This window comes from Dipodomys spectabilis, unplaced genomic scaffold, assembly GCF_019054845.1.
Source record: "Dipodomys spectabilis isolate Male_0828 unplaced genomic scaffold, ASM1905484v1 ptg000004l, whole genome shotgun sequence".
NCBI classification, from domain to species: domain Eukaryota; kingdom Metazoa; phylum Chordata; class Mammalia; order Rodentia; family Heteromyidae; genus Dipodomys; species Dipodomys spectabilis.
Window position 1 is genome coordinate 2,485,873 of NW_024870681.1, and position 17,465 is coordinate 2,503,337.

Sequence of the window (17,465 nt, forward strand, 5' to 3'; positions counted from 1 at the left end):
TATGAGACTCTTTTTTTTTGGGGGGGGGGGATCCATTCATGGGGCCTGAACTCTGGGCCTGGGCGCTGTCCCTCAGCTCTTCAGCTCAAGGCTAGCGCTCTACCACTTGAGCCACAGCGCCACTTCCGGCTTTTTTCTTTTTGCTTATGTGGTGCTGAGGAATCGAACCCAGGGCCTCAGGCATGCAAGGCAAGCGCTCTACCACTGAGCCACCTTCCCAGCCCTATGAGACTCTTATCTCTAATCAACTACCAAAAAGCCGAAGTGGAGCTGTGGGTCAAGTGGTAGAGAGCTAGCCCTGAGCAAAAGAAACACTAAGACCAGCACAAAAAAGTAAAGAAGGAAGGAGGGAGGGAGGGAAGGAAGAAAGAAGGAAACAAAGAAAGAAATGCCAGAGAAGAAGAAGGAGGAGGAGGAAGAGGAGGAGGACGAGGACCAGGACGAGGAGGACGAGGAGCAGCAGCAGCAGCAGCAGCTGGGTGCTGAAGGCTCACCCCTGTAATCCTAGCTACTCAGCCTGGGCAGGAAAGTCCTTTGAGACTCTGATCTCCAATTAATCACCAAAAGAGCCAGAAATGGAGCTGTTGCTCCAAGTGGAGGAGGGCTAGCCTTGAGCAAAAACAAAACAAAACAAAACAACAAAACTTAGGGCCAGCCTCTAGGTTGTCAGTTCTGGAAGTGATTTCCTAGGGCTAAGATTAAAGTTCTTTGTGAACATGAGATCTAGGGCTCAGTGGGCCATAAAGGCCTCAGATTCCCTAATTTGACTGGTGCTTTTACTTTCTCTCACAGACCCACCTTTCCTATTGCAAAAAAAAATTCCCCATTTTTTTCTTTCTTTCTGTTGTTTTTGTGAGACCTTTTCATCCCATGCTTCAAAATTCAAGGAGAAATGTGTGTATTGTGCCAGGATGCCTGGATTACTGCGTGGACATGGACTATTTCTCTGGCTTAGTGGGAAAGAGTCCTGGGATCCATTAGTGATGTCTGCCATGGTCTCTGAACGATGTGTATTGGGGACTCATTAACTAGTTGTCCAGGTCTGGGATACAAGTGCAGTGAGCTCTGAGAGACACTGGGAAAGTGCCTGAAAGCTCCCAGCTGGATCATTTTTGCATCAAGGTAGGGGAGGGGGGATTATAACACACAAAGCAGATTCTTAACCCAAATGGCAGCCTTGTCAGCCTGCACTAAATTCCTGTACTTTCCTTTTTGTTTTTGTCTTTTGTTTGTTTTTTTTTTTTCAGTCATGGGGCTTGAATTGGGCCTGGGCTCTGTCCCTGAAGCTCTTCAGCTCAAGGTAAGTTCTCTACCACTTGAGCCACAATGCCACTTCTGTTTTTTTTGGTGGTTAATTGGAGATAAGAGTCTCACAGACTTTCCTGCCAGGGCTGGCTTTGAACTGTGATCCTCAGATCTCAGCCTCCTGAGTAGCTGGGATTACAGATGTGAGCCACCTGCACTACGCTCTGTACTTCCTTTGTACATGTGGCTAATCACAGCTTCTGAAGAGCCATTTGTGTTTGGAGGGAGAGTGTGAGGGGAAAGCTACTATCTAGCGTGGTTTCTCTCTGGTCAAGCATAAAAAGGCAGCACTCAACTTGTCCTTAAGGGTGTGATTACAGCATCAAACAGGAGCTGCAACTGTTCCCAAGAGACTGGCCAAGTTCTTGCTTGGCCTCAATTTTTTTTCTCTCTTATGGCTAGTGCTCTACCATGTGAGCCACAGCTCCACTTAGGTGGTTAATTAGAATTAAGAGTCTCATGGTCTTTCTTGCCCAGATTGGTTTCTGAACTGCAATCCTCAGATCTCAGCCTTCTGAGTAGATAAAATTACAGGCAGAAGCCACTGGTGCCTGCCCTGGTCTTTATCTAGGTTTTTTGTTTTTGTTTTGTTTTGTTTGTTTGTTTGTTTTGCCTGTACCAGGGTCTGAACTCAGGGCCTCGCATTTTGCTGGGCTGGCTTACTCAAGTGGCACTCTACCACTTTAGCCATGCCTCCAGCCTGATTTTTGCTGGTTATTTTGGATAGGGATTCTTAAGAATTTTTCTGCCCAGGCTGAACCAAACTGTGATCTTTAGGATCTCAGTCTCCTAAGTAGCTAGGATTACAGGTCTGAGCATTTGCATCTGGCTGATGAGAATCTTTGGGCTGTTGTCATATATGATGAAAACATTAATCTCTTGGTCCCATTTAAAAGGGAACATTTTATGCTATCTTGTTTGCTACTTGCCTTTCAATCATGGTGAAAGTAAACATTCCAACTGCTCTCTTTGTGGCGGCTTCTGGCTTCTTTGCTGGAGGGATGTTAAGGCAGGTCCATTTAGTGTCGATTCTGCAACTCTTACACCCCACATTGATCAGCCTGTCACATGCTTGGAGTCCAGCTGGGGAGCCCTAGAAAGGGAACTTTGAGATGGTCAGAGGTTCATGTATTCATTCAACCAAAGCCTTTAGAGCATCTGGAAGATAAGAGGCTCCATTCTATGTGCTGGAATGCAGTACCAAAGGAAGCCTCACCCCTACCAGCATGACTTCTACTAGACAACAAACTTGGAGACTATAGAAAGTCTTAAAAATCTATACCATGGAAAAAATCAATACCATGGAAAGTACCCATTAAGAGGTCCAGAAGGAGCAGACGGAAGGTAGGAAAATGGTGTTGCTGTAATAAATTAGAGAGTCGGGGGACATTTGAGGAGAGGCCAGAAGGTGGAGGAACTAATTTGGTAAGTATCTGGGAAAAGAACATTCCAGGTGGCAGGAATGGCACAAGCAAAGGCCCTGAGGTAGGAGTCTGCTGGACAAAAGGAAAAGGGATTGAGGGGACCAGTGAGGTCAGAGCGGGTGGAGCTGGAGTGGGGGAGGTGGAGAAGACGCGTCCTGCCTAGGACTTAGCTTTCCATCAGCAAGATGGAAACAAACCCCTAGATCGAGTGAGGAGAGAAGGGACTCACCCCACCAAAGCTGAGAGGCCTCTAGTCTAGAGGGCATGCAGGCCACACCCTCCCCTACTCCTATCTGAGGGACCTTGGCCTCTCCCAGCCTTCGTTCTTCATCTTGGAAATAATTTCAAGAATTTATTTGTGGCTGGGAAGGTGGCTCAGTGGTAGAGCGCTTGCCTTGCATGCATGAGGCCCTGGGTTCGATTCCTCAGTAGCACGTAAGCAGAAAAAGCCTGAGTGGTGCTGTGGCTCAAATGGTAGAGTACTAGCCTTAGGCTGGAATGCTGAGGGACAGCATCTAGACCCAGAGTTCAGGCCTCATGACCACCACTCCCCTATACACACACACACACACACACACACACACACACATACACACACGCACACACACACACACGCAAAGAATTTAATTGTTTATTTAGTTCTTATTTTTGTGCTGGTACTGAGGTTCAAACTCAGGGCCTGGGCTCTATTTCTTAGCTTTGTTGCTCAAGGCTGGCCCTCTACCACTTGAGCTGTAGCTCCACTTCCAGCTTTTGTTTTTTGTCAGTCGTGGGACTTGGACTCTAGGCCTGGGCGCTGTCCCTCAGCTCTTCAGCTCAAGGCTAGCACTCTACTACTTGAGCCACAGCGCCACTTCCAGTTTTCTAGTGGTTTATTCAAGATAAGAATTTCACAGACTTTCCTGCCTGGGCTGGCTTTGATCCTCGGTCTCAGCCTCCTGGGTAGTTAGGATTACAGGTGTGAGCCATGGGCGCCCGGCTCACTTCCAGCTTTTTGGTGGTTAATTGGAGATGAAGAATCTCACAGACTTTCCTCCTCTGGCTGGCTTTGAACATGAGATCTTCAGCTCTTTGCCTCCGGAGTAGCTAGGATTACAGATGTGAACCATTGATATTTGTCTTATTTCTTTCACTGTTGTGTTCACAGACTCCCAGTGGAGTGCCTGGTAAATAAGAGGTACTTGTTAGGTTTTTAAAAAGAGGTAGCCCAGTAAGAACAGCAGCACGCACATGGTATTCAGGTAAGGGGTAGGTTTATTCAGTAGACCTGCTGGGACCAGGCAAGGTTGGCACTCCACATGGCTGGGAAAGGCCTGGGAATGAGAGAGAGAGCTGGGGAAGAGAGGAAAGAGAGAGGAAAGAGCTAGAGCAGAGAGAAAGCAGAGAGAGCTAGAAAAGAGCAGCGAGAAAGCAGAGAGAGAGCCAAAAGCAGAGAGAGCAGGGAGAGCTAGAAAAGAACAGAGCGAGAGCTAGGGAGCAAAGAGAGCTAGAATAGAACAGAGAGAGAGAGCCTGGGCCTGCACTAGGCCTTATCTAGGGTATGGGCGGAGAAAGGTGTGGCCACATCCAATTCAGATGTGACCTCAGCAGATGCAGATGGGACCTCTTCCAGGTGTGCCAGTTGCCTAGGGAACGCAGGTACTGGGTGGAGACTTTGCTGCGAGGAGGGTGGAGTCTGCTAGCCATCCAGGAGCGGACCTTACAGTACTCAATAAATACTCTGAATTACTGGACAAATAACAAATGATAGGGAGGTGAGGCAGGTACTGTGATCTATTTTACAGGCAATAAAACTGAGGCCCAGAGAGTTAAGGGACCAGAGCGGCTCGGCAGGACCAGAGCCTCAACAGGTGACTGACTGCCTCCTCCCTCAGCAGCTGACTGCCTCCTCCCTGGCTGGTTCTGACATGGGAAGCACCCAGGAGCATAGGGTGACACCCTACAGGCCCCCACCTCTCCCCCTCCCACTATTCCTCCTAGGGTAGGAAAAGGCCAAATGATAGCCTACTATTAATGATAGCCCTTTCCTTTCCTTTTTCTTTGGGGAAGACTCAAAATACTTTTAACTGCGAGTGCTAATTAAAAACAAATATGGCCAGGTACTGGTGGCTCACATCTGTAATCCTAGCTACTCAGGAGGCTGAGATCCGAGGATCGTAATTTGAAATCAACCCAGGTAGGAAAGAAAATCTGTGAGGCTCTTTAACTCCAATAAACTACTCAGGAAACACTGGAAGTGGCGCTGTGGCTCAAGTGGTAGAGTGCTAGCCTTGAGCAAAATGAAGCCCAGGGATAGTGCCCAGGCCCTGAGTTCAAGCCCCAGGACCAGGAAAAAAAAAAAAAAAAGATAAAGATTTACAGTCTACCATGTTCTCCAGGAAGTGCCCGTGAAATGGCTAACATTCTAGGTCTTTTTATTCTTTTTTCTTTTTGTCAGTTATGGGGCTTGAACTCAGGGCCTTGGTACTGTCTCTGAGCTTTTCCCTCAAGGCTAGGGCTCTACCACTTTGAGCTACAGCACCACTTTCAGTTTTCCAGTAGTTAATTGGAGATAAGAATTTTATAGACTTTGCTGCCTGGGTTGGTTTTGAACTGCAATCCTCAGATCTCAGCCTCCTGGGTAGTCAGGATTAAAGGTGTGATGCCTGTTTTGCTTTGACTATTTTTCAGGTAAAGTCTCAAGTTTCTTTCCCAGAGCCAGCCTCAAATTACAATCCTCCCTACCTATGACCTTCCCCTTAGCTGGGATCACATGCCAGCACCACCACACCCAGCTATAATAACACTGTCAACATACCAGATCCCATTCTTTCCCAACACCTCTTTGAGGTAGCTTAAAAAAATTTTTTTAAAAATTTTATTGTCAAGGTGATGTACAGAGGGGTTTACAGTTACATAAGTAAGGTAATAAGTACATTTCTGTTGAACTTGTTATCCCCTCCCTCTTTTTTCTCCCTTCCAATCCCCTTCCCTTCCAATCCCCCCTCCCCAAGTTGTACAGATCATTTCCAACATATTGTCTTGTGAGTATGAGGTAGCTTATATATATAATATATATGTGTGTATATATATATAATTATCTTAAAGTAGTTGTACAAAGAAGTTCCCATTCTACAAAATGGTATATGAGTACAAAGTGTCTAACAACATTGTCACCCATCTCTCTCTCTCTCTCTCTCTTTTTTTTTGGGGGAGGGTCTGGTCGTGGGGCCTGAACTCTGGGCCTGGGCGCTGTCCCTCAGCTCTTCAGCCACAGTGCCACTTCCGGCTTTTTTCTTTTTGCTTATGTGGTGCTGAGGAATCGAACCCAGGGCCTCAGGCATGCAAGGCAAGCGCTCTACCACTGAGCCACCTTCCCAGCCCCGTCACCCATCTCTCTTAACCCATCCCTTCTCTCACTTTTTTTTCTTTAATTGAGATTAGGTGATTACATAAATTTCACATGTTTCACAGTATTGTGGAATAGTGATACTTAGAGTCATAAACATTTTAATTTTCACAAGAGGTAGCTTTTATACTGATGAGGAATTGCAGGGATGGAGGTGTGACTCAGCAGCACAGCACCTAACATATGTGGGGCTGTGAGTTCAAATCCCAGTGTCACATACCACATACCAGCTTCGTGCTGGTGGCTCACACCTGTAATCCTAGCTACTCAGAAGGCTGAGATCTGAGGATCTCAGTTCAAAGCCAGGCGGGGCAGAAAAGTCCATGAGACTCTTATCTTCAATTAACTACCGGAAAATCAGAAGTGGCTCTGTGGCTAAAGTGGTAGAGAGCTCTCCTTGAGCTGAAGAGCTCAGGGACAGTGCCCAGGCCCAGAGTTCAAGCTCCATGACCAACCAAAAAAAAAAAAAGAGAGAGAGAGACTGAGATCTGAGGATCATGGAAAGCCAACATAGGTAGCAAAGTCTGTGAGACTGTTTTTTTTTTTTGTCGGTCGTGGGGCTTGAACTCTGGGCTTGGGCACTGTCCCTCAGCTCTTCAGCTCAAGGCGAGCGCTCTACCACTTGAGCTATAGCGCCACTTCCGGTTTTCTGGTGGTTTATTGGAGATAGGAGTCTCATGGTCTCTCCTGCCCGCGCTGGCTTTGAACCACGATCCTCAGATCTCAGCCTCCTGAGTAGCTAGGATTACAGGCGTGAGCCACCAGTGCCCGGCTGTCTGTGAGACTCTTATCTCTAATTACAAACACACACACACACACACACACATACACAAGTAGGTGATGAGAGAGAGAAGGTGAGGTTGATGGGTACATTGCATGTATGCATGTCTCCATATATATGTCACAATGAAACTTCCCTTGTACAACTAATGTATACAAATAAAAATATTAATGAATGAATGAATTGGGGAAAAAAGAAAAGCCTACTGGAGATAAGTAGCACAACAAAGATAGTTGCAGTGTTAGGAGTCGAGGATCCCCAGGGAACAAACCATGTACTCACAATTAAATCTTAATTAAGAGGTAATTTATTAACGGTCAAAAGGAATTTATTAACAGCCAATTGCGACCGGCTACAACTACTCCTAGGTATCTGGAACCCAGAAGCAGCCCTGAGCAACTTTTTATACCCCCAAATGGGGAGGGGTCATGCATCAATGGAATCCCCCTAACTTTCCAATGTCATGCAAGCCAAGCACAGTACAGAAGTAAGGTATCTGGTTATTAGTAAAAATGCAGGTGCGAAGCTCATTTCTCAGAATGAGTTACCCACAGGCTACATCCTGTACTTTTCTTTTTGCCAGTCCCGGGGCCACTGTCCTCAGGGCTACTGCACCTGAGCTTCTTTTGCGCAAGGCTAGCGCTCTACCACTTCAGCCACAGTGCCACTTCTGGCTTTTTCTGTGTATGTGGTACTGAGGAATCGAACCCAGAGCTTCATGTGTGCTAGGCAAGCACTCTACCACTGAGCCACCTTTCCAGCCCCCCCCCCCCCCTACTTGTTTTTCTTAAAGGGGTTTTCTCAAGTGTATCCACCGGTTGCTGACATGGCTTCTCAACTCCATCATGGCACCTCTCCTGCAAAGTGCCTCCTTTCAGCAGAGTCCAGGTTGGATTCGAACTTCAGGCCTCCCTTCCAAGCTGCCTCCTCCTGGGGCACCAGGAGTCACGCGTGCTAACTCCGTGGCCCCGTTGGCCTGGCTTCAGCTTTAGATCCTTAATAGTGGCTAGCCAAGAGGGTTATGGGGAGATGAAAGCGTGCAGTTTAACCCTGTGCCCAGCACATAGTAAGTGCTCAATAAACGTTAATTATTGATGTTATTGGTGTGACTGTTCCTGGGCCGGGGAGGGATCCTCGCTGTGTCTTGGTGCTGACAGGTGAGGTCACCTTGCGGACCAGGGCAGTGGGCCCCCCTACCCCCCCTAACCAGGCACACCTAGCCCAGAGAGCAGGCCGGGCCAGGCAGGAAACTAGGGGCTGAGGTGTCACGCCCCGCCTCTCCAGACTTTAAGAAGGGCGGCGGGAGGCGGCGCAGGCGCAGACCGCAGCGCGGGTCCGGACCTCCCGAGCCGGGCTTCGTGCGCACGCAGCTCCACCGCTCGCCAGGCTCCGGCCGCGACCCACGCGCGTGCGCGTGCGCCATGGAGGGGCGCGCCAGCCCGGCGAGCGAGCCCCGGCCTCGCCGCACGCTCCGCTGCGGCCCCGTAGAGCCCGTGGTCTTCCTGGCCAACTTCGCGCTGGTCCTGCAGGGCCCGCTCACCACGCAGTACCTATGGCACCGATTCAGCGCCGACCTGGGCTACAACGGCACCCGCCACCGGGGGGGCTGCGGCAACCACAGCGTCAACCCCGCCATGCAGGTGACGAGGGGCGGGGGGAGGCCCCGTCCCTCCCCCCACGAGGCTGGGGCTGGGGGAGCGAGGGGCGGGGCCAGCGCAAGTGTGGGGATGGGGGTGGGACTTCCGGAGAACCGTCGCTTGGTGGGGTACGGGCTGTCCTGGAGAAGCAGGGATTGCCGGCTCACCGCTGTAATCCCAGCTACTCGGGAGGCTGAAGAGCTGAGGATCGCGGTTCCAAGCCATGCTTGGGGCAGGACAGGCTGTGAGACTCTTACCTCCAATAAACTGCCAACAACAACAACAAAAAGCCAGAAGTGGAGCAGTGGCTCAAGTGGTGGGGAGCTGCTAGCCTTCAGCTAGAAGCTCAGAGACAGTGCCTAGGTCCTGAGTTCAAGCCCAAGATCAGCTCTAAAATAAAGTGAGGATTAAAAAGAAAAAAACTTTAAAAAATTATTTCTTAGGGCCTGGGAAGGTGGCTCGGTGGTAGAGCGCTTGCCTTGCATGCCTGAGGCCCTGGGTTCGATTCCTCAGCACCACATAAGCAGAAAAAGCCAGAAGTGGCGCTGTGGCTCAAGTGGTAGAGCGCAATCCTTGAGCTGAAGAGCTGAGGGACAGAGGCCAGGCCCAGAGTTCAGGCCCAATAACTGACCCCCCCCCCCAAAAAAAAAAAATATATATATATATATATACATACATATATATATATAAAAATCTTAGTTTTACAAAGGTATTGCCATTTGGGGCTATTTATTTTTACTTACTTACTGGAGCTTGAACTCAGGGCCTTGGCTCTGTCCCTGAGCCTTTTTTTTTTTTTTATTACTCTAGGCTAGCTAGAGCTCTACCAATTGAGCCACAGCTCCACTTTTGACTTTTTGGTGGTTAATTTGAAATAAGAGTCTCATGAACTTTCCTGCCTAGGCTGGCTTTGAACTGCAATCCTCAGATCTCAGCCTCCTGCGTGGCTAGGATTACAGGCATGAGCCACCAGTGCCCCCACTCAATCCTTTTTTAAGAGTTATATGAAGATTCTCTAAGGCTTAGGGCTCCAAAGAAAGTCCTCCACTCTGCCCAAGGTGGTGATTGATATGTGGCAGGCAGGCAACTCAAGTGAGGAATTGCTCCTTGGTCTTTGTGTCCCTACAGGAAGTAGAGACCCTCACCTCCCACTGGACCCTCTACATGAATCTGGGCGGCTTCCTGGTGGGACTTTTGTGGTCTACTCTGCTGGGAGCCTGGAGTGACTGTGTGGGCCGCCGCCCACTACTGGTACTGGCCTCCCTAGGCCTGCTGCTCCAGGTTGTGGTGTCAATCTTCATAGTCCAGCTGGAGCTCCATGTTGGTTTCTTTGTGCTAGGCCGCATCCTTTGTGCCCTCTTTGGCGATTTTAATGGACTGCTAGCTGCTAGCTTTGCCTCTGTGGCCGATGTCAGCTCCAGACACAGCCGCACCTTCCGGATGGCCTTGCTGGAAGCCTGCATTGGTCTGGCCGGGATGCTGGCGAGCCTTCTTGGGGGCCACTGGCTTCGGGCCCAGGGTTATGCCAACCCTTTCTGGCTAGCCTTGGCCTTGCTGATCGTCATGACTCTGTACTCAGCATTCTGCTTTGGTGAGACCATGAAGGAGCCAAAGTCCACACGGCTCTTCACTCTCCATCATCACCGATCGATTTTCCAGCTCTATGTGGCATCAGCCCCAGAGAAGCCCCGGAAGCATATAGCCCTGTACTCATTGGCCATCTTTGTGGTGATTACTGTGCACTTTGGGGCCCAGGACATCCTGACCCTCTATGAGCTGAGTGCTCCCCTCTGCTGGGACTCCAAGCTGATTGGCTATGGTTCTGCAGCTCAGCACCTTCCCTACCTCACCAGCCTGATTGTCCTGCGGCTGATGCAGTTCTGCCTGGCTGATGTGTGGGTGGCGGAGATCGGCCTGGTCTTCAACATCCTGGGGATGGTGGTCTTTGCATTTGCAACCATTACAGCCCTCATGTTTACAGGTAAAGTGTGTGGACTGAGAGACAGCTAGAACCAGTGGCATGAGGTGAAAATGGGGGGTGAGGATGTCAGTCACTCATCGTCCTCAGTGTAGTTCAAGCCTGTGCCTGTGGCTTGAACCCCAGTTTTGCCCTCAGCCTGCACTGGAGGACAACTTAGAAGACCTTGGAAAAATAGCATCCTTGGTAGACAGAAAAGGCATAGGCTCAAGAGTCAAAGTAATTAATGCAGGTTTATCAACCATAACTATTAGCAGTATACAAAGACAAAAGTATGGTTCATATACTAATTGCTTCACCCCTTGGCCTCGTGTAGCTTGTTCACAGTGTTCTTAAGCAAAGTCCAAGCCATTAATGTTTCAGGCCTCAGCCCTCTGATTGGAATTATAGGACCTACTCCAAGTATCATAGTCAGCTTTTTAAAAATTTCTGTGTGTGTGTGTGTATGTGTGTGCACGTGTGTTTGTGTGTGTATGTGTACCAGTTCTGAGGCTTGAACTCAGAGCCTGGGCCTTCCCTGATTTTTTTTTTCTCTCAAGGATAGCTCTCTAACACTTGAGCCACATCTCCACTTCTGGCTCTTTGGTGGTTAATTAGAGATAAAGAGTGTCACAGACTTTCCTGCCAAGTTTGTCTTCAAACTTGGATCCTCAGACCTTAGCCTCCTGAGTGGCTAGGATTACAGGCACGAGCCACCAGCACTGGGCTTGTTTCTATGATTACTTTTTTGTTGTTGCTGGATTCAGGGCCCTGTACTTGTTAGGCAAGTGCTCTACCACTTAAGCCCCACCCTAGCCCTTTTTGCTTTTTAGTTACTTAGAAAAGTCTCAGTTTTTGCCTGGGATGGCCTAGATGATCATTCTTTGTAGACTTCCTGTGTAACTGGGATGACGGGTGTATGCCATTGTGCTCAACCATTGTACTTCCTCTTGATGCTTAGATGATAGGTTGACACCACTGCATGCGCATACCACCACATCTACCAACTATTGGTTGAGATGAAGTCTTATGAATTTTTTGTGCCCAGGCTGGCATTGAGCCCTGATCTCCATCTCCCAAGTAGCTAGGATTATAGGCTTTTTTTTTTTTAATAGTCTTCTCAAGCCACAGATCTGAAATTCTTGCTTGCTCAGTTTTTCTCACTTCCTGCTCTTTCTTTCCTTCTCCTCCCTACCCCCCTTCCTCTTCTCCTGTTTATTTTTGGTTGGAAGGGGCAGCTGGCTATGGATTGGAGAAGTTAACTTTTTTAAAGGAGCAGACTTATTTCAGTAGTGCCCTAACATATGTGTTTAAAGTTAGCTGTTTAGTAGTCACAGATTTGATTTTGTCAGTTGCTTGTCAGACAGTGAAGCCCAAGAGAACTCAGTGTCTTGTGAGTGCTAGGCAGTGCTCTGTCACTTGGATCATGCCTCCAAGGCCCTTTTTGTGTTGGTTATTTTCAAGGTAGAGTCTACCTTTATGTCAAGGCCAACTTGGGCTATGATCTTCCCACTTGTGTTTCCTTTTGTCTCTGAAGATGTCAGGTATATGGTACTGCATCCATCCATTGGTTGAGATGGTGTATTGAGAACTTACTTTTGCTTGGGCCAGGACTAAGTACCTTTGATTATGCTTGCAACCCTTGGGGTACTGAAATGATGAAGACACTGTCATTGCTCTGGGAAGTCTCAACAGAATTATCTATGTATTTTTTTTGGTGGGGGGGAAGTCTTGAGTCCTGAATGGACTCTTTAATTGAAAGGGTGCGCATGTGTACCTAGAGCTAGAACTCAGGCCTAGGTGCAGTCTCTGAGATTCTGAGTTTTTTTGCTCAAGACTAGCCTTGTACCACTTGAGCCACAGCTCCACTTCCAGTTTTGTTGTTGTTGTTGTTGTTGTTTTGGGTTTTGTTGTTGTTGGTTTTTGGTGTTTAAATTGGAGATAAGAGTCTCTTGGACTTTCCTGCCCCAGCTAGCTTTGAACTGCAATCCTCAGCTCTCAGCCTCCTGAGTAGTTAGGATTATAGGAGTTTTAGCTAGGAGACAGAAGTCATACAAGGGATAGGAATAGTTAACTGAGAAAGCAGTGTTAATCTGAACGCAGAAGGAAAACTATCCTTACTGTGATGTGTTCTCTGTAGATATTACCTATGCGTCTCCTGTATTTGTTTCAAATTCCCGCAAGCTGGCTGACTTAAAACAACAGAAATTTGTTCTCTTACAGTTCTGGAAGCCAAAATTCCAAGATCACTGGGCTGAAATCAAAGTGTTGCAGGGCAGTGCTCTCTAGGGCAGTCTGTAGGAGAATAGTTGTTGCCTCTTTACTTCCCACGGCTGCCCTCACTCCTTGGCTTGTGGCCATGCCCACCAGTCTGAAGCTCTGTGTCTCCCTCCCCTTTGTGCCTTCTCAATTCTGTCTGTTTCAGACCTCTTGGCTACCTTTGATAGGGTCTGTATAATTTGCGTTTAGGGCCCAGCCTCACAATCCAGAGCAATCTGCCCTCTCAAGATCCTTTCCTTAATCAGATATGCTTAGGGCCATTTTCCAAATAAGACTCTTGTTTACAGATTCCAGGACCTGATTGTACTTGGTGAGGGAATGGGGGGGGGGGTGTCATTGCACTGTTCAGCATCCTACTGGGCACAGCCATTCTATGATGAAGGCTCTGTTATCTTCCTTTCACAGACTGGAAGCTGGGCTCAGAAAGGATAATCTTAGGTCATACAAAGTAAACACAGAGAAGTAAAGACTCTTAAGTCATACAAAGTAAGCAGTACCATCAGATGTTGAACCTGGGACTGAACAAGCCTGTGATTGTTTTCTGTGGCCTATCATCTCTTCACTAGGTGCTAAGTGGGTGAGTGATGCCTGCTGTGGCCACTATTTTAGCAAGAAAGCATTATGCTCAGGGCTGGGAATGTGGCTTAGTGGTAGAGTGCTTACATGAAGCCCTGGATTCGATTCCTCAGTACCACATAAAAGCTGGAAGTGGCACTGTGGCTCAAGTGGTAGAGTGCTAGCCTTGAGCAAAAGAAGCTCAGGGACCCAGGAATTTAAGCCCCAGGACTGGCATTATGCTCATCTGCGAAGGGCAGAGAGGTGAGCCTGGAGAAGGGTAGCCCTCCTCCATACCTGCTAGACCTTGCCTCCCTATCCTCACCATCCAGGAAATTCTTTCTGGGTCTCACCTAAGTCCCACCTCGGGTATGTATAGGAGCTCTGCTGCCTCTTCCTGGGTGCCCCTCTCCTCAGATCCACTTCCCTGATGATTGTTTCTTTCTCCACAGGGTATGGCTTGCTCTTCCTGTCATTAGTCATCACACCTATCATCCGGGCCAAACTGTCCAAGCTGGTGGGCAAGTCAGACCAGGGTAAGAGCGGGGTCTGTCTCCAGTTGGTTGCTCATGCCCAGTGGTGCAGTTGGGCCATCCTGAAAGGGAAGAGCCTATCCTCCTCCCAGGGCTGGCAAAAGACTGCTTTAGACCCTGAGTCCTCAGAGTTGGAATTACAGTCAGAAGAGCATGACTGTGTTCTTTTTTGGGAAACCCAGAAACTCCATAAAGGAACAAAGGATTTAGTCCCTACACCTCAGTTTTTTGGCCTGTGAAGTGGGTATAGGGATCCTAGGGTTCTCTGCTTCCTTGGAGTAATGGTGTACCAGCCAAGAGGGAGTGACCAGCCTTGTGATACAGGTTTCATTGCCCCCAGTTGACAGATGAAGACACAAAGGCCCATGGGACACCTTGACTCCCCCAAGGCCACTTAAGTGAAGGGTAGAACCAGGATGCATACCCAGGTCTGTTTCTAAGAACAGTGCATCTCAGGAGCTGGGTTTCAGTCCTGGCTCTGTCCTGGGCCTCAGTTTCTTTATCTCTGAGTGTTTGCACTTGGTGACAACTATAGGCTCTTCCAGTTTAATCTCAGTGTCTATTGAGTTGTTGCTCATTTTGCAAGTTGCATTCTGCTGGCACCCTTGTGCCAGCTGCTCAGGACTCTGGGTTCTGGTACTCTATCTGGTAATGTCTCTCTTAGAAGGAAGATCTGCTGGTTAACACAGATCCTGGTGCAGCACACAGCCCACTCTGGGCCCAGCTGTCCCAGAACCCTGGCGCTTCACTCATTCCTTTTAAAAGCTTTTTTGTCCCCTCCCCTGAGCCCAAAGATGTGAGTAGAATAGGAGTAAAAAACAATCTTTTAGCTGGGCCCGCCTATAATCCTAGCTACTCAGGAGGCTGAGATCTAAGGATCAAGGTTCAAAGCCAACCTGGACAGACAAAGCCAAGAAACTCTTCTCTGTAGTTAACCAGCAAAAAGTCAGAAGTGAAGGTGTGACTCTAATGGTAGAGTGCCAGATATGAGCAAAAATCCAAGCTTGAGCCCAAAGCCTGGATTTCAAGCCCCTGTAATGGCATACACGTAACAGAAAAGACATCGCATGTCATTTATTTAGTAGCCCCTCTGTGCCAGGAATTTTCCATGCATGACTTTATTGAATCTTTATCATAGTACGTGACACACTAGGATTCACAGGTGAGGAAGGTGAGATAGAAAGGTTAAGTGCCTTGCCCCGGGTCACACAGATGTGAGGCAGTGGTGCCAGGATGGACCCTGGTTCTTGCAAACTCTGGAACAGGTCCTCTGCTTCCTCTTCACAGGTGCTCTCTTTTCTGCTGTGGCCTGTGTGAATACCCTGGCCATGCTGACAGCCTCTGGCATCTTCAACTCGCTCTACCCAGCCACCCTGAACTTCATGAAGGGCTTCCCTTTCCTCCTGGGAGCTGGCCTTCTCTTCATTCCAGCCATTCTGATTGGGTAATGCTTGACTCTGAATCTAAAAGTTTCCACTCTCTCCTACTCTTAACAGGAAATGGTTCTTGAACCCTTTTCCTTGGGGGTGCCCTGTCCCAGGCTGACTTTTCTGATCCTCCAGGAGACCTTCTCCATGTAGGGGAGGGCTCAGTTTATCACTCCCACTTGGTAAAGCTGTGCCCTCTGTTCTGGATCCCCTCAGTCCTCTTCATCCCCATGTTAGACATAGGGCTATGATGGCAGCACTGGCCTAGTTTGAGGCGGGAGGGGCTGAGGTGGGAAACTGGGCCCGCCCACTCAAGTCAGTCCTGTGTCACTTCTTCAGACTGAGTGCACTCTTCATATCAACTCTGAACCCTCTCTCTGGCCCCTTTCAGGATACTGGAAAGGACCTATCCTCACCTGGAATTCCAGCAGTTTCCTCAGAGCCCCTAATCTGTGTGGACAGAAGACAAGAGGGCAAGAGGTGCAGTGTGAACATGGATCGTCTGGAAATCTGCCCAGCGGAGCCAGCGGCCTCCTCAGGGGGCAGTGCTTACCTTGGACAACTTGTTTAAGTTAGAGCAGGGGACCACCTGTTCACAACTGAGCCAGCCTCTGTCTAGGATCTGTAATCTTCTTCACCTGTCAGGCTCACTCCAGGGAGCCATTTGGAGCATCGGTCTGTTTAGCCTTGATACCATCACTTCAATCCCTCCAGGGGAGGGGGAGGTGATATTTCAGGAACCAGGTGAAACATGGGAGCTGGCATCTTTCCCTTTGGCCTACACTGCACAGCATGGCCCATGGTACTAGGCTTCTGATGTGTACAACCACTAACAATCAGTTTTTAATGATGAATTATGGTACCTGGCCACTTCCAGCCTTGGGGGCCAAAAGGAAGAGGGTCACGGTTGTGAACCAGTCCTTCACCACAGCCTACTCAACCCTGACCTCAGTAGTGCCAGCTGGTACAATAAATCAGTTAAATCAAACTGAAGAGAACCCTCCAAGCCCCAGGGCATTGGGCTCTGGGTCTCTCTGTCTTACTCATGCTGGGCTGCTGGTGGGATACCAGCATACCAGCGGCTGAGGATATGCAGGGGGAGGGGTGGGGATTGATGGTGGAAATGGCCATCCAGCCTTATAGCCTTATCTCCAAGCAAGCTGTTGAATGCTGAAAGTCTGCCAGGCATGGGGCATGATCCTGGCTACTTATTCCTGGGGGGGGGGGGAGGAGCACACCCAGAGCCTGCAAGGAACTATATTGGTCTTCCTGGCTATACCAACACAGGTAGGATCCATTTTTCTTGCCACTCTGCCCTCTGACACTGGGCAAGGCTGTGTGCTGAGACCATCCTCTATGCTTCCATAGGTCAACAGGAACCTGGGAGCTGGGCTCAACTTCCCACATGACCTGGCTTCCCAGAGAATGGTAGCCTCATGTCTGGGAAGCTAGCAAGGTCTGGGTCTGAAGCTGAAAGGTAGAATCTTATTGAATATTAAGGCACTGGCTTTAAAAGAGAGCTGTAAGACCCCCTAGCAAACACAAGTCATGTGATTCTTGACTCTTCAAACTGGAATACCCATGGGGCCTGGGCTCTGCTTCCCCCCCCCTTCCTTTTTCTTCTCTCTCACTTCCCCTGTAAGCAAGTCTCTCCTAGCTGGAAATTACACACATGAAAGGGGGGTAACCCAAGATACAGTAGGGCTGGCTAGACTTCACAGCATGAGCCTGTTTCCAGACTCCTGCCTCACTGTCCCCTCTAACTGGCAGAGCGAGGCAAGGAGAAGACCTCCACTGACCAACCATGTAGGGCTATGGGGCGGAGGAAGGAAAAGGCTGTATGCCGGTCTCAGGCTGAGCCTGTCCTCTGACTAGCTGATTGACCTTGAGCAAAAGTCCCTTTAGGAAGGGCTGGGTCAGCAATGCTGCACACTGATTGTGAGGCTCCCACTTGGTCAGATGCACTAGTTGGATGCTTGGAGGTGCCTCCCACCTCATATAATAGTTCTGGAGTGAGATGCCTGTGTTTGTGGGCCTGGTAGAGGGATTGAATGAATTGTAACTGGAATTTTGCCTTCTAAGTGTCCCTGAACAGCTCATGGCCTCTGGGGAAGGGTGGGTGAAGTGAGTGGTGGGTGGGGTTTTAGGGACCTTGCTGACTCAGCACCAAACACCGTG

At 48.9% G+C, this 17,465-nt stretch overlaps 1 protein-coding gene and 1 long non-coding RNA gene across 2 annotated transcripts; both read left to right on the plus strand.

Annotated features, from left to right (window-relative positions):
- Window positions 1-1,267: 1,267 nt before the first annotated feature.
- On the plus strand, window positions 1,268-7,998 carry LOC122119185. Its single transcript, XR_006149515.1, has 3 exons — window positions 1,268-1,300; window positions 4,514-4,579; window positions 7,692-7,998. It is a non-coding gene; the product is annotated as an uncharacterized LOC122119185 (long non-coding RNA).
- A 306-nt stretch (window positions 7,999-8,304) lies between these two features.
- Window positions 8,305-16,285, plus strand: Slc46a1 (solute carrier family 46 member 1). The gene is made up of 5 exons (XM_042693367.1): window positions 8,305-8,538; window positions 9,664-10,516; window positions 13,780-13,863; window positions 15,148-15,304; window positions 15,679-16,285. Exons 1-5 carry the CDS (start codon window positions 8,320-8,322, stop codon window positions 15,734-15,736), a joined length of 1,371 nt encoding a protein of 456 aa, XP_042549301.1. The 5' UTR covers window positions 8,305-8,319; the 3' UTR covers window positions 15,737-16,285.
- Window positions 16,286-17,465: the final 1,180 nt, after the last annotated feature.